General features: G+C 31.4%; 1 protein-coding gene across 2 annotated transcripts in view; it reads left to right on the forward strand.

Annotated features, from left to right (window-relative positions):
* STPG2 (sperm tail PG-rich repeat containing 2) overlaps positions 1–16,054 on the forward strand; it is a 349,955-nt gene that overhangs the window by 110,786 nt on the left and 223,115 nt on the right. For both annotated transcript variants that reach the window (XM_075998692.1, XM_012763612.3), the window contains one exon: positions 12,309–12,468. In XM_075998692.1, the coding sequence (XP_075854807.1) occupies positions 12,309–12,468 (160 nt within the window). The remainder of the gene's footprint in view (positions 1–12,308; positions 12,469–16,054) is intronic.

Below are 16,054 nucleotides of genomic sequence, written 5' to 3' on the forward strand. Positions count from 1 at the left end.
TAAAACCATACAATTTATTCCTAAATGTTATTTTCTCATGCTAAATGACCCAGAATATTATTTTTCTTATATCATTTTCCAAAGAGTCTCTTAAGTTATTTTATTTATGACTATAGGAATGTTTTAAGCACTTAGTTATTTTTCTTGCTTGCCCATTTATGAGTTTAGTTACCTGGTTCAAGAATAATAGCCAAAAGTATAGAAAATGCTTTTGCAAAGTCATATTAATGAGAATTTGAGGGAAGAATAACTACAAAAATGATAGCATTTTAGAGATGGAAGGGACCTTAGGGAACTTTTAAAATAACATTTTTACCTTTTATAAATGAGAAAATTAAGGGACAAAAAGGTTAAGTGACTTATGGAAAATATTACATGGGGATTTCTTGCAAAAAAGGAAAGTGTTGGATTAATGACCCCTGTCAGAGAAAAAGCTTTTTGTTTTGTCCTTTAAGAGACTAATGAGCCTCTATCCCACCCATTTTGCTCTCCTTACTTTTTTTTCTTAATCAGATCCAGGGGACTGGACCTCAGATTTTCTTTTTTTGTCCTTTGCTTATTTACACTCCCTTTTATTTTTCTGAGCCTTCTTTATGATTAAGTCCATCTACTCTCTTTTTCAGTTTTGCTTTTCTTTTTTCTTCAAAATTGGTAAATAGATCCTTTCCTTATTAAGAATAATCCTTATAGGAAAACAATTTGAGAGTAGCAGCAATAAAAGGAACATTTTAAGCTCTCAAATATTAAAATTATATTAACAAAAATGCCCAGAATCCTTCTGAATTGGTATTGGAAGTCTTGGTGCATATACACCACATTTATTTTTAAGTGTACTATATATTCAACTCTGCTCCTCAGGTTAAGCATACTCCCTTTCTCCTTGAAGGCTTTCTCTTCCCAGTAATGCAAAAAAATGCAAAAATGCCCAGGAAAGAAAAATATTGTACTTTAGCTGAAGTGAGTAATTTGCATTTCTTAGAAGCTCTATATCTAGAGACATCAACTCTTTACCTACCTCATATATGACCGGTTCTTAAAGAATATATTTTCTTAACCACCAAAGTCATTTTGGATCTAAGAAGATCTGATTTTTGAACTCTTTTATTCCAGTTATATTGTAATGAACCCTGAACTAGAAATCAGGAATTCTGGTTCCCTTCTCAAGGCTTTATTTTTTATACTTTGCTGCTCCCAAATGAAATAGATCTTGCCATTTTTACTGATATGTGAAGACAATCTTTCATTCTGTACTATTTCCTATTTGTTTGGATATACTTCTTATGTCTTTGCTGGGTATTCTTCTGCCTACTAAGCATTTCTTTTTTTAACAACCTGTACATACAAAATGAGAACCTCTTAATGAACCTGATACCATTGATATAAAATGCAAAATGTCTTTTTTAGATTCCACATATAAGTGAGACCATACCATGTTTGTCTTTTTGTGTCTGGCTTTTTCCACTTAGCATCATGTCTTCCAATTCCATCCGTGTTGTAATGAATGACAGAATTTCCTTCTTTTTGAAAGCCATGTATATTACCTTGTGTATTTGTACTATATTTTCTTTACCCATTTTATCCATTAATGGATACTCATGTTGATTCCATCTCTTGGCTATACTGTGAATACTGCTGCGATGAACATAGGAGTGCAGATATCTCTTCTGCATACCAATTGCAATTCCTTTGGATATATAATCAAAAGTGGGATTGCTGGGCCATATGGTAATTCTATTTTTGGTTTTTTGAGTAATCTCCCTACTGTTTTCCATAATGGTTGCAATAATTACATTCCTACCAACAGTGTACAATGGTTCCCTTTTCTCCACATCCTTGCCAATACTTGTTATTGTTTGTCTTTTTGATGATAGCCATTCTAACAGATGTGATGGGATATTTCATTGTGGTTTTAATTTACATTTTCCTGATGATTGGAGATGTTTTTTCATATATCTGTTGGCCATTCGTATGTCTTTGTTTGAGAAATGCCTGCGCAGATCTTTTGCCCATTTTTAAATTGGGTTATTTGTTTTTTTGCCATTGAGTTATTTCAGTTCATTCTATTCAGTTTTATAGAAATAGTGAATAGAAAGGCGTTAACCAGAGTTGGTGGGGGGAGTGTGGGCTGCAGGGGAAGGAGAGCAATAGGGAAAGGGAAGACTTTGATCAAAGGGTACAAAGTTTCAGTTAGACTAGAGAAATAAGTTTTGGTGATCTGCACTGCTTGATAACCATAGTTTTAATCATATATTTTAAAATTGCTAAAAGAGGCCGGGCACGGTGGCTCACGCCTGTAATCCTAGCACTCTGGGAGGCCGAGGTGGGTGGATTGCTTGAGGTCAGGAGTTCGAAACCAGCCTGAGCAAGAGCGAGACCCCGTCTCTACTATAAATAGAAAGAAATTAGTTGGCCAACTGAAAAGAATATATATAGAAAAAAATTAGCCAGGCATGGTAGTGCATGCCTGTAGTCCCAGCTACCTGGGAGACTGAAGAAGGAGGATCGCTTGAGCCCAGGAGTGTGAGGTTGCTGTGAGCTAGGCTGACACCACGGCACTCTAGCCCTGGCAACACAGTGAGACTCTGTATCAAAAATCAAAAAAATAATAATAAAATAAAATTGCTAAAAGAATAGATTTTTAATGTTTTTACCACAAAAAGTGCTAAGTTGGTTTGTTTCATTGACTCTTTCCACAATGTATCACATTGTGCCCCATAAATATACAGTTATTATTTTTCAATTAAAAATAAGTAAAAATAAATGTTAAAATGCAAAAGATATTTTATGAGAAATTTTATGCATGTTTTAAATTCTGTTGCATCATTTTCCAAATTTTCTCGATTCTCTCTTGCTTATTTTCAGGCTGAGAGAATGCAGAAGTCTCTTTGCAGAAAATAAATACATTCAGAATTCTCATCTAGATAAAATGCAAGATTGTATGAAATATTATTTAAATAGTAACAATAAGAAAAACTGGGATTTTATGCATTCTACTAATTGTTTCATCTTCCCTTAAAAGACTTTTAAAAACTGTTTAAAATGTGTTTAAAACTTATACAGAGTAGAAATCCTTAACTTTTAAATGTATTTTATGATTAGTATGGAAAAGATATTCAAAGAAAAGTAAAGCATTCCCTAAACACTAGAAAACAAAGGAAGCAGCATGTAATTTAATGATCAATATCTCTGAGGACTTTATAATTACCTTCTAATGTGGCATTTATATTTAGAAAATTAATTTACTCATTTTTATGGTCCCACATCCAATTCTTAAAATATGCTTTTAAGACATCATTGTTTAATTATAAAAGAAGCATTAAAAGCATAGATTTTTAAAATCTAAATTTGGAGATTTGAGCATTTCCACTAGGGCTTAAGACCTTTCATAGACCTTTGATTTGCTATATACAAGAAGGAAATCACATACCATTTGCCAACAATTTCCTAATGTGCATTGTAAATACATGATTACATCTGTTTCTTCATATGAGTCTCAGAGTGCACACTTAGGGGGCTTTTCTTCTACTGGTATTCAATTGATTTAATTAAGCAAGTCCCACTAATGTGCTAATTGGAAGACAGACTTTTTAGCATTCACTTGAGATTAGATTGTGTTCATGGAATCATAATTATTTTGATGGCTTGCCACAGTGAAATAGATATCTGTGTAATGGCTAAATTTTTAATGAAGTTAACTTTTCACTTTCATTTCTATTTAATTTCTCTCTTTATCCTATGTATAAGGTTGTTTCTCAAAGTGTCTTTTATTTTTTTCAGTTGTCACCATTTCCATATTATGCCATGTCTTAAATACTTTAACAATATTTTGTTATGTATTTACAAGACTGTAAAATGAAAGAAAGACAAAACAATGTTGATCTGAAGATTTAATGCTGGGAAAAAGCAGTAAGAAAAATATTAGACATATTAGAGTCCAATTATGGCATAAAACATTTTGCCTTATAAATTCTTAATATTTTACATACTAATTATAATTTCTGTCCATTTATGTCTCATCAAAATTTATAGTTCTAAACAAACACCCTTATCACCTTATTATGTTCCAATCCCCTATCACAATTGGGGACTCATAGATAGCTATTATCTTTCTTCTGGAAGAACTTCATCCAAAAGTAGAATTAATGTCATAAAACATTTCTGTGGAACATAATTTTTATATTATCTGGAATGATTCCTTTTAAAATTTATATGTATGTTTTACCTATAATTTAATGTCATAATGGATTCTCAATGGTTTTTCTTCATTTTGTTTTTTGAAAGTCATTAGGCCTTGATCTTTATTTTTCTTAGTTCAGCATTTCAGAGGTATTTAGCTTTTAGAAGAAAATATGTAAACATTATCAATGTAGCTGCAATATAAATAAGTATATAAAAAGATGTTTATGTACAGCCACTTTGGAAAACAGTTTGGCAGTTTTTTCAAAAGTCGAATAGTTAAAAGTTCACCTACCATTGACCCAGATGTTCCACTCCTAGGTGTTTATTCAAGAGAAATAAAAACAAATATCCACACAGAGACATTAGGCAAATGTTTATGGCAGTGTTATAAACCAAAATCATCATTATTAATACCAAACCGGAAACAATCTAAATTTTTAACTGGTGAATGATCAACAGACTAGTATATCCTTATGATGGAATACTCTTCAGCAATTAAAATAAATGAAATATAGCGTCTTAGGTCAGGCAGCTATAACAAAATACTGTAGAATGGATGACTTAAATAATAGGCATTTATTTCTCACAAATCTAGAGGCTGGGAAGGTCAAGGAGTCTTTTTGCTATGTCCCCACATGGCAGAGTGAGAATGACTATCTCTCTCATATCTCTTTTTTTAAATTTTAATTTCAATTTACTTTTATTTTTTTAAATTTCAAAATATTAAGGAGGTCCAAATATTTTTGGTTACATGGATCGCTTTTGTAATGCTTGAGTCATGGCTATGTCTTCTGATAAGTGATCACTAATCCCATCATGAGGGGACTAATAGCCCCGTTTCTAAATCCTCTCACATTGGGGATTAGGGGATTCAACATAGGAATTTTGGGGAGACACATTTACTACATAACATATGAGTATACACAATAACATGAGTGAATTTAAAAATCATGCTGAGCAAAGGAAGCCAGAAACAAAGTATTATTAAATATATGATTCTATTTATAAGACTCTCGAGAATGGAAACTAATGTATAGTCCTAGAATTCACACAGTATTTACATGTGTATGTCCATGGAGAGTGGGATGGCGTACAGAGGAACACAAGTTGTGGCACAGGATGGCAGACTCTGTGGAGAGGAGACACTAGCAGGACACCTTTGGAATTCTCCAGTGCTCTGTGCTTGGACCTCACTGGGTAGTATTATCACCTATGTGCCTGGCACTCTTGTGTTATACATATATTAACTCATTCAATCTTTCTTTACAACCAAGGAGGGAAGAACATTATTATTATTATTATACTCATTTTACACATGAGAAAATTGAAATATATAATTTGCCCAGCAAAGAAGTTGAGTCAGGGCTTGAACCCCAGCAGCATAGTTTTAGAGCCCATAATCTTTACAACTGGTAGATACTAATTCCAGTGCTTAAGAAAGGCTAAACATTTTTGTTGTTATACTGATAAGCCAATACTAATATAGTGTAGCATTTAAAAACAGTATCACTTATGTGATATTTTGTTTATACTAGAAGGGAAACTGTATACCCAAATTTTTAAGAGAAGTAAGGATATTCACCCTTTTATTTTAGATGATTGTTTTCTTTATCCTTACAAAGGTAACAAATATTTTAGATGTTTTTAGATGGCTATAGTCTTTAAATATGTGATTATGGAAAATAGTACCTAAAGGTAATAGCACCCTTAGAGCCCTTTTATTTAATGTTTTATTCTGCTTGTTTTGTTTCTTCATTCAATCAACAACCATTTAGTGTCACTGAGAAATGTGCTATTAAATTTGACACTAAATATAAGCTAACTTGCACAATTCTTTAGTGTTATATAAGCACTATAAATCTGGAAGAAGAAATATATTAAAATATATTTCATTCATTAGAAAAGATATTTATAGGAACATTAGGGGAGAATAATTAAGTTTCCTATATTTCAAATGTATAATTTGCCTTTTGCTATTGAGATTTCCAGTCTATGTGTCATAAAATGGAAAACATAGTATGGTTAACATTATTGGAACTTCCTACCTCTTTCTCTGCCTAGACAATGTTCTTTTCCTATTCATAGCTCCTTTGTCTTAATTACCTTGCTTTTTCTCCTTTCTCTGTATCTTTTTCATAATGTATTCCTCCCTGTTATCACCTCTACTCATCTCTGTCCAGATATAATCATAACTATTTTTGAAGTAGATAATGGGATGCCAAAATATTTATAGCTTACAAAAAGCAAGGCTGCAGATCATTCTTAGCCTTACTATGGTGGAGACAGCTTCCAAATATGAATAGATCTATAACTCATCTCACTGGCAATCTCATAGGAAGAAGAATATAGAGAAATGCCTTCTGCACAGTGACTTTCAACATACATCCTGGTGGGAGAGGGATAAAATGCGTGGGCGAGGTTCCTGAGGACCTTCTTAAGGTTAATAATAGACTGTGAATATAACCCAGCAATTTTGACTTCAGGTTCTGTGGTGCTCCAGTAGCACTACTTTGAAATGACCCCCATTTTTATATAAGTATTAGTTGTTTCCATACTGAACATAAGTAGATAACAATAGGATTCATTTGTTTTAAAAAGTATGAACATACCAAATTATTTGGAATCTTACTCATACTCATTCTTTAGGATTAATGAACAGTTTTCCCAACTCTGCTATTGAAATTCACACATCCCTCATGACTAACATTCAAAATTTACTTCTAAGTATATCAAGATGATTTTTATTATAGTACCTTATCCAAATCTGTCCAACTGGTACTGGGAGCAATTACTTCCTTTTTAAAGAATCACTTTCTTCCTTTTGCATTCAACATTACAAAAGAATTAACTTTTGGATTAAAAGTAAAGCTCTGAAAAAAGGATATCATGTCAATTAGAGCTATGATAATTGGCAATAATCTCTGTTTTTTTCCGCTTCAGTAGCATTAGCATTTGCAGGAAGAGAAAGGTTATATAGGCCATTTCTGTTCATGTGTTTTACTTTAATTTGCTGAGATACAGTTTTTTTTCTGTAAACCCAATGTCAAAGGTGAATATGAAAATTCAAGCATTAACAGTAAAAGTCTACTTTTTTGATAGCAAAGAGAAGAAAATGCATCTCACATAAGATATTAATCAAATTTAACTACCTGCAGACACACTGTGATAATTTTGTGAAAATTAGTCTTTGATCAAAATTTGCATGGACATATTTATACTTCTACATCATTGCTTAGATTATAAATTATATCTACCTTTATTATAAATAAGAACATCTTTAGGGAAAACTATATTTGAAAAATGTTTAGACAACATACATTTAATATAGAACTGCTTCTATGTGAGGCACATTTAGGCATTGTATGTATGAGTTGAAAATACTTTCAAGGTATAGTTTCAGCCCTACTGTTATGGGGCAACTCAGCAATAAAGCTAAACGTGGGAGAGAAGGCTTTGAGGTAGACAGATACTGAAAGATTCATTCACTCATTCATTGACTCGTATATTCACTCACTGATTTAAAAATATTCACTGATTACATATTGTGTGCAAAGGCACTTTCCATCACTGGAGATACAATGATGTACAAAACAGAGGCTTTCTGAATGCTCAAGGAGCTTACATTTTCTATGGGGATGGATGACATCAAACAAATAATTAAAGACTTGTTTAAATGCAAGTGTATTAACTGCCACAGAGTTAAGAGCTGTGTATTCTGAAAGCATGTCAGAACTGAAAGAGTGAATGGATTCAGGAAATATTTGAGATCTAAAAGATGAGCAAGAATAGAGAATAAAGTCAAGAAGCCATGCATCCAAATGCTTTTGACAGAAGTAGTCCAGTATTCCGGATAGAATCTGAAGTGGGTTAACTTTTTGCAGTCCTAATGCCCTCAAAGGCAGAGAGCAATTAAGACCGAGACTATTATTAATAGTTTCCTACCCAATTTTCGTTCTTTTCTTATTTCTTCCTAACATAACCCAATTTTATTTAGGAGAACAACGTACCCAGGTAAAGCAACTACTTTTTTTCAGTTTTTCTTGTAGCTATAGGGTAGTTATTTGACACAGTTTTAACCAATGCAAAGAAAGCAGAAGTTACTAGATTAGGCTTCCAGAAAAGTCCCTTAGAGAAGGATGTTTTATCTCTTAAACAATTTTTGCCTTTTACCCTTTCCTTTCTTCAATTTTGAAATGAAAATCTTATGACAGTTACTATGGTTAATGTCTTTAGAATATAAGGAATGAGGATCAAAATCTCAATGTGTCACATAAAGCATGACAAGGCCTGTTGATATTGTGGAGCCCCGAATCCCCTGGATTCCTATGGCCAGTTTTCATTAATTGTGGAGAATAATGGAAAAATTAATCTGAAAATTTGTGGGGTAAATAGACTCTTATTTGAGGACATCTGCCTTCCTTCTCATCAGACAGCTTCATTCTCTTCAGGCCCTTATATTGACAAAGTAATAAATGTTCAAATATATGTGGTATATTTGTTTAATGTACTACTTATGTGTTTATGCAAGCCATACGTAATAAACTAATTCAGAAGTGAGGGATATTATTTCTAGCTTTGGTGGTCAAGAATGCTTTATGAAAGAGGTTCCAATTCAAGTGAGTTTTACAATTGTAAATTTGCATAAAATTGAAAATGATTTTGACAGCAAAGGAGAGTTTTCTGAAATTTTTTTCCATAGGCACTGGGGAGCTGATGAGGGTTTCCAGCAGTCATGTTTTAGCACAATAACTTATTGTACACTTGCATGCAAATGATTTGGGACTTGAAGACCTAAAGGTGAAATAGAAAATTAGTACAATTATCAAGTAATAAGTATTTTAGAGCTCATTCCAGGATCTTTTTGGTAGTAAAGAATAGAAAGATATAAGGCGAGAAAAAGGAACGTTCAATACCTGTAACCTTGGTGATTTTTAGATACAGGAGAGAAAGGTGAAGAAAAGTAAAAGCCAGTTTTGTATTTTCAAGCCTGGCTAAATAAGGAATTACTGTAAGTAGGTGAGAAAGACTAGATGGTTTGGTTGTTGGGGACAATGGGAGATAATAAATTTTATTTTAAGGCTATCTGAGGATAATGAAGTAGAAATGTCTAGCAAACAACTGGAAATTTGTGATTCAAATATGACTTGTATAATGTTATGTTGAGAAATTAGGTGAAGTCAATGGTTTTATTGCTTATACAATTTCATCTGTCAGCACTTTTTGTTGTTCTGAGCCTTGAAGTATCATGGTATAGCTAATAATTCTAGTTCCTTTTATAAAACAGCATTAGGTTAAAGGGCATTTTCCAATGTGCCAGGAGAGGGTAGAAAATAAAATCAATATTTTCTATTTTTGTCTATCACTTGCAATTAACAGTATAATTTCATATCTCTAATACAATTTTTTTTCTTTTTAAAATAACACATTATTTTCCAAGTCATATATTTTAAGAGACATATGTTTACAATGATGAGTATTAGGAGTGCTGAAAAATGGCAAAGATAACATATTTGTATCTATAATTTGCAACATGCAAGATGGTAATTTGATTATCACCCCAAATGCCTTTTTTCATTATAAAACCAAAATTAAGCAACTTGGATAAACATATTGGTGAATCATTTTTAAAAAAGTTTTCTGTATATTTATTGCAAACCTCAGTACTTTTATAGCCTCTAAAGGTTTTCACCATATATATTTGATTAAAAATTTTGATCGAAAGCTTTTATTGAATGCTTGATTGAAATCTTAAATCATTTCACTGATACAACAAGCTTCATTATAAAAGAAATTATGACTTTTTAGATTATATATATGGGATTTTGAAATAAAATTTTAGAGTATAATATATTTAGCTGTGAAATAGCAGCTACAAGTTACAAGTTACACACACATATACATAAATGGAAGAACATTTATTCTATAATTTGAAAGAGGAAATAGTTCATTGCTTAGAATTTTAACTCTAATGTGTTGTGTGAATTTCTGTCATATACTTATTGCTAGTAGTTGTAGGCTCCTTTCCTAGTGAGAGTTTGCCTCCTAAGCACAAGACAGATTCCGTTCTGTCTTTGTGGTCCTGCACCCACCTTCAGGTTGCCTGTTTTATTTATTTACTTTTTCCTTTCTGTGTTTTTGATTGAAAGCCTGGAGGTTCCTTCCTTTTCTTCTCTGTTCACATGTTTTCAGTTGTAGCTTTCTGTCACATTTAGATACAAAATATGGCAACTATCTTGAGAAAGAAGCTTGTTATTAATATTTGCTGCTTTAAACTTGAAATGTACCTAGTCTGAATTGAGAAAGGTAGTGAGTGTAAAATACACATTATATTTTGATGACTTGTATGAAGAAAACAATGTAAACTCTTAATATCTCTCTAATAATGTTTAAAATATTGATTACATGTTAAAATAATATTTTGAATATATTGGACAAAATAAATGTTATTAAAATGAAAAAAATTAATGTGTGTCAGTAGCTAAACCTATCTAGCATATCTAGTCTAGGCACTAGAATAGGTGGTTATACCAGGCAGAGTGTGTTAAGGGAAGCAGAAAGAATAATAGTTCCTGATAAAACAGTTAAAATATATAGTAGGCACAAAATCTATAGTAGTATAATAATAAGTACTCTGGAAATGTTGTGCATTCATAATTTATTTGTGTGTTCACTTTTCTTTCACATACCACAGAGGCCGCCTTAAAACACATACAAGTCATTTATGGAAATACTACTACTATTGCTCATCCACAGCCTACCTTTACTATTCATACTCTTGACGCAGGCAAGAAGAAAACTTCTGCTGGCATTTCTTAGAGGACTTGTCTATTGTGACTTTGGTGTTTAATACTGGACTCAAATCAGAAATGTGGGGTTTTGTGTAAGAATCTCCTACCCTAGTCATTATCAGTACTCTTACCATATTATGTGATTCTTCAGAAGTAGAAGATAATTTTGTTAGCATATGCAAAAGAAAGTGTGTTTTATAAAGTATGGCTCTTAGAGAGATGTCAAAAGTATGCTTTTTCAGCATCCAAATGTGTTTGATTTATCTGAAACTTAAATTACTTCCCTATTAGCTCAAACCCAGATTCTTTAGCATTGTTTATTTTTTCATTGAAATTAGCTTTTATAGAATAGTAAGATTAGCTTAACGCACTGGAAACAGGTACCAATATATGCACTTTACTTGTTTTAACTAATTTAATCATCACAATAACCTTATAACCTAAATACTATCATTTTCTCATTTTATGTATGATGAAACTGAGAATCAGAGAGGTTAAGTGGTTTTCCTAAGATCATATAGCAAGTAAGCAGCAAATATTTAGAAACCAGGAAATCTAGTGCAAGAGTCTATACCTTTAATTATAACAGTCTCCTAACTATCAGGAAATCATTAAAACTTAAATAGTTTTGGTCTTTAAACATAATACATGTGAACCAATTTTGAAAGAATATGTTATTTTAAAATAATTTGAGGATAATGAGTTTTAAAAAGTTTTCATTGAGATAATTAGGTAATTGTTTAAGGCATTAATTGTCCAAAAAATATGGCATTTATATTTAATAAGTTAAATGTAATTTAAAATTATTATTTTAGTTAATATCCATGTTGGTTTATATTGATTAAAAATGTTACTATAACTTTAGATCATATAAAGAATGATGAACGATGGAATGGGAAACATTTTACTTTAATTGAAATCTATTAAAAATGAAATAAGCAATCTCATTTTGTAGAATAAGTAAAGTATACTTACATAGAACAGTAGAGCAAGAACGATTTGCTGGTTATGAAAACAGATAATCATTGTTGTCATTCCTGTATGAATTAAGATTTTTATTAAATTTGAATATGAGAGTTTGATCTATATCATGATGGCTGTTTTTTTTAAAGAATATGGTCCTAAATTTCATAATTCTGTTTATTTTACTTTAATTTTGATGAGTGAATTTATACTTTTTATTAGAAGGACATAGATTTAGAAATCCTCTTTAAGATTTCTATTTTAATGAATAATGAGTGAAAGTTTTGATATTTTTCTATTTATAACATTGCTTAATGTAAATCTATTTTCTTGGATATTTTCTATATATTTATGCTCATCCATTAAATTTTTTTCTAGATTACTCCAGCACCAGGCTACTATGATATTCAAAAAGCATATGACATATCCCAAGTTGCACATAAATACATGCCACCTCGTAGTTTAGTGGCCAAGAGAAGACATTCCTCCTTTCTTAGTGCAGCTCCTCGATATGTGGGAGGTATGCCTGATGGTCCAGGTAAGTCTAGATTGTCTTTTAAAAACCATGTGGAAAAAGAACTAAGGTTTCCATATTAAGATAGTTATAGTCATGGATAGGTTCTTGGAAACTGTGACTTTAAGCAATACGACATATGATGAAATCACTTTTCTCCTCATCGATGTTATAACAAAATGATGTTGAAGTACACAATGTTATTCGAGGACCCACTGTACATTGGTTTGCTTATGCTTGATGTTTCTAAGAACCTATCCATGACATTAAGGATTTACCATAATTTTAAAAACACATCTACATTTACTATGCTTCATTTAACTGTGTAGGTCAAGAAACAAAAAGCAAAGTACTTATTCAGTGAAAGATTTGAAATATTTTTTTCCAAATGTAAGATTTGTTGGGGTTTTATGTTTCTTAATTTTACCAAAGACAATTTTACCAATTTTACTAAAGCCAATAAAGCCATCTAGCATTTTATCAGGGAAGAAACCAAAACTTGTAGGCCGGGCGCGGTGGCTCAAGCCTGTAATCCTAGCACTCTGGGAGGCCGAGGTGGGCGGATTGCTCGAGGTCAGGAGTTTGAAACCAGCCTGAGCAAGAGCAAGACCTCGTCTCTACTATAAATAGAAAGAAATTAATTGGCCAACTAATATATACATATATAATTAGCCAGGCTTGGTGGCGCATGCCTGTAGTCCCAGCTACTCGGGAGGCTGAGGCAGCAGGATTGCTTGAGCCCAGGAGTTTGAGGTTGCTGTGAGCTAGGCTGACGCCATGGCACTCACTCTAGCCTGTGCAACAAAGCGAGACTCTGTCTCAAAAAAAAAAAAAAAAAAAAAAAACAGAAACCAAAACTTGTAATATACTAATGTTGTTAAAGGAGCAAAGCACTTTACTTGATTTGGACAATCAGTCATATAGAAGATACACATCATGTCAGTTGCATGGAATTATTTTTATTTTCCTCAAGTATCAAGAAAGCAGCTATATAGAAAGTAAACATTTATTTGAGTATTTAAAATTCTAAAAATCATTTTGATTTTTAAAATTTGGATTGGTTCAACTATTAGAAATGGCATTCTTGGTCTAAAAATGAATGTAAGAACTAATTTTCCCTGGTAATGAAGATAAATCAGAAATCAGTATGCTATTTTACATAGGGAAACTAGATAGAGAAGAGGAACATTAGTTTTTAAGGGTAATTTATAAATGTATTACCACTAAAAAAACCAAACTGTTGTACTGAATCTGTGTGAGAACATGAACAAAAACATGAAACAGAATGAAGAAACTCTCTTTTTCCCAGAGTTTTTAATAAAAAACCAAAGCAGGAGAATGTAACCTGTCTAACAAATGAGAATACTTAGAGAGCTTGAGATCCATAGAGGCTTGCTTTGTTTTTCATTGTCTTGTAAGAGTCAGACATATTACCAGCTTAAAGATCCATTTTAAGTTGAATTTGACTTTTCTTATTTTCTTTGTCTTCTCTTGAGTTATTGCACTATTGTTAATTTTTTCAGGTTTTAGCTTTGTCATAGTTCAAATTGCTTTTGTGTGTCCCTGGCTACAATCTGTATGTGGTCACCTGGGGAAATTAGTTCTTTGAAGTTCCAGTACCATAACCATCATCAAGCACAATCAAGCAAATAACAAATAAATATTCATATCAGAGTCTCTTGAAGTAGATAATGTTGAGCTTCATATTTCCTGATTTTTTTTTTTATCTCTCTGCCTTTGCTCTCCTCTGCATAAAAATTCTTATAAATGGAATGAAAACTAAGTTTCAGTTAAGTGCCAGGATTGACACTGTGACTTTCCATTGATTCGGTATTTAGCCTAGGGCAAGTAAATTGGCTAATTGTTTCATTAGTTTCTATTTTCCAAAATTAAAATAATATTTGTCACCTACTTGTCTCTCATGAGAGTACAAAAGATTAATAAGACTGTATTTCAAAGTAATTTTCAGAACCTCTGAAGCTCCTTTTAAGTATAAAATCTTATCATAATATGAAACATGTTTCTTCTTAATGTTAAGCCAACACTAGCTTCTAAAAGAATATGTCATTATGAAGACAGTTATTATTTGGAAGTCAAAGCCATAGTAACTGTCAAAATCACTGTACAACTATGGAGTAGACAGTGTGCTAAATGAAAAGAGTTTATCACATTGGTTAATACCAGCAATTCATCAAGTTTGCCATTGTGCATCTTAAAGTGGCCATACTTCAAAGGAATGATAACAGAAATCCCACATGCCTCTATAATGAACACATTAGAAGAAGCCATATGGATTTCTGAAGCTATTATCTAATACCATGATGAAATTTGATTTTCTCTGATGTACAGATATTGTAGTGATTATAGAATTGTTCATTCTTTTAAATTTAATCTGCTATCTTAAGGTATATAGTCCAAAATATGGATTTAACATAGATTTAACAGTGCCCAGGGCCAATTCAATTACTATCATGCTTCATTTTGGTAATTGAAGTTTAACTTCCCTTTCTTTGTCTTAATTCTGTTACATTGATCCATTAAAGGAAAAGATATTCAAGTGTAATATTATCAACTCTCTAAATAGATTTCTAATTTTTAATTGATTTTTTACTTAGGTCAGTTTTTTATTGATTAATATGACCAGGAATTCTTGATTCTTTTTAATATATATATTAATGTGGTTTTATGCTCTAAAATGAAAATAGCCCATTTCTGTTTCAATTCTTAACAACATCTAACTTTTGCTTAGGATAACTAATATATTAAAATATTTAAAAAAAAATAATTACATAATCAAAAGATAGTGATAGTAGTCATATTTGTTATGTACTTTGTATCAGTGTTTATCTTATGAATGATATCCTTTCATATCATATATTCTTAGAAATAAAATAAGAAAAAATGTTTCTTTATCCTCTTATTTCTCATTTAGACATTGGTAATTTTGCTTTAATACCAATGGAAAAGACTTTTGTTGGTTGAATATAAAATTTCTTCTACATCACATAAAATTATTTTTTAGTACTATGTGTATATATACACAAATGAAATTGCAAGAGTGTTTGACTTAATTTATAGAGCATGATATGTATATTTGTTATTTAGGTCATGACATTACTAAGAAGAATTGAGTACTCTATAGCACTTAAAGAAAATGTATGTTGTTATAGTTATATATATAGAAAAATTGGAAAATTAAAGTTGATTACTGAATATCTTACATTTGTAGGGAAAAGTATTAAGAACTGAGGTTAATAAATGTATGAATAGTTTTCTTCTCATGATAGGACATGCATTCAATCGTTCAACATTTTATTTCCATGTATTCATTTAAAATTATTTTAGAAATTGTATTAACAAATATGAAGTGGTTTTGTTTTACTTATAAATGAAGTCTTTTCTTTGTATATATTTAAGGAGGACAAAGCTCATTTTCATTAGTCTAAAGCAAAGAGGGAAATAGCATATCTGCAATCAGTATACTATATAACATTAAATGTTGTGTGACCAATAAAAACACATTAGAATCATTTAATGAAGAAATTATTAAATGAGGTGTATCACATTATAAAGCAATCTCCTCTTATTACACCAAGCTTTAATTCATGGA

This window comes from Microcebus murinus, chromosome 29 (genome assembly GCF_040939455.1).
Source record: "Microcebus murinus isolate Inina chromosome 29, M.murinus_Inina_mat1.0, whole genome shotgun sequence".
NCBI lineage: Eukaryota > Metazoa > Chordata > Mammalia > Primates > Cheirogaleidae > Microcebus > Microcebus murinus.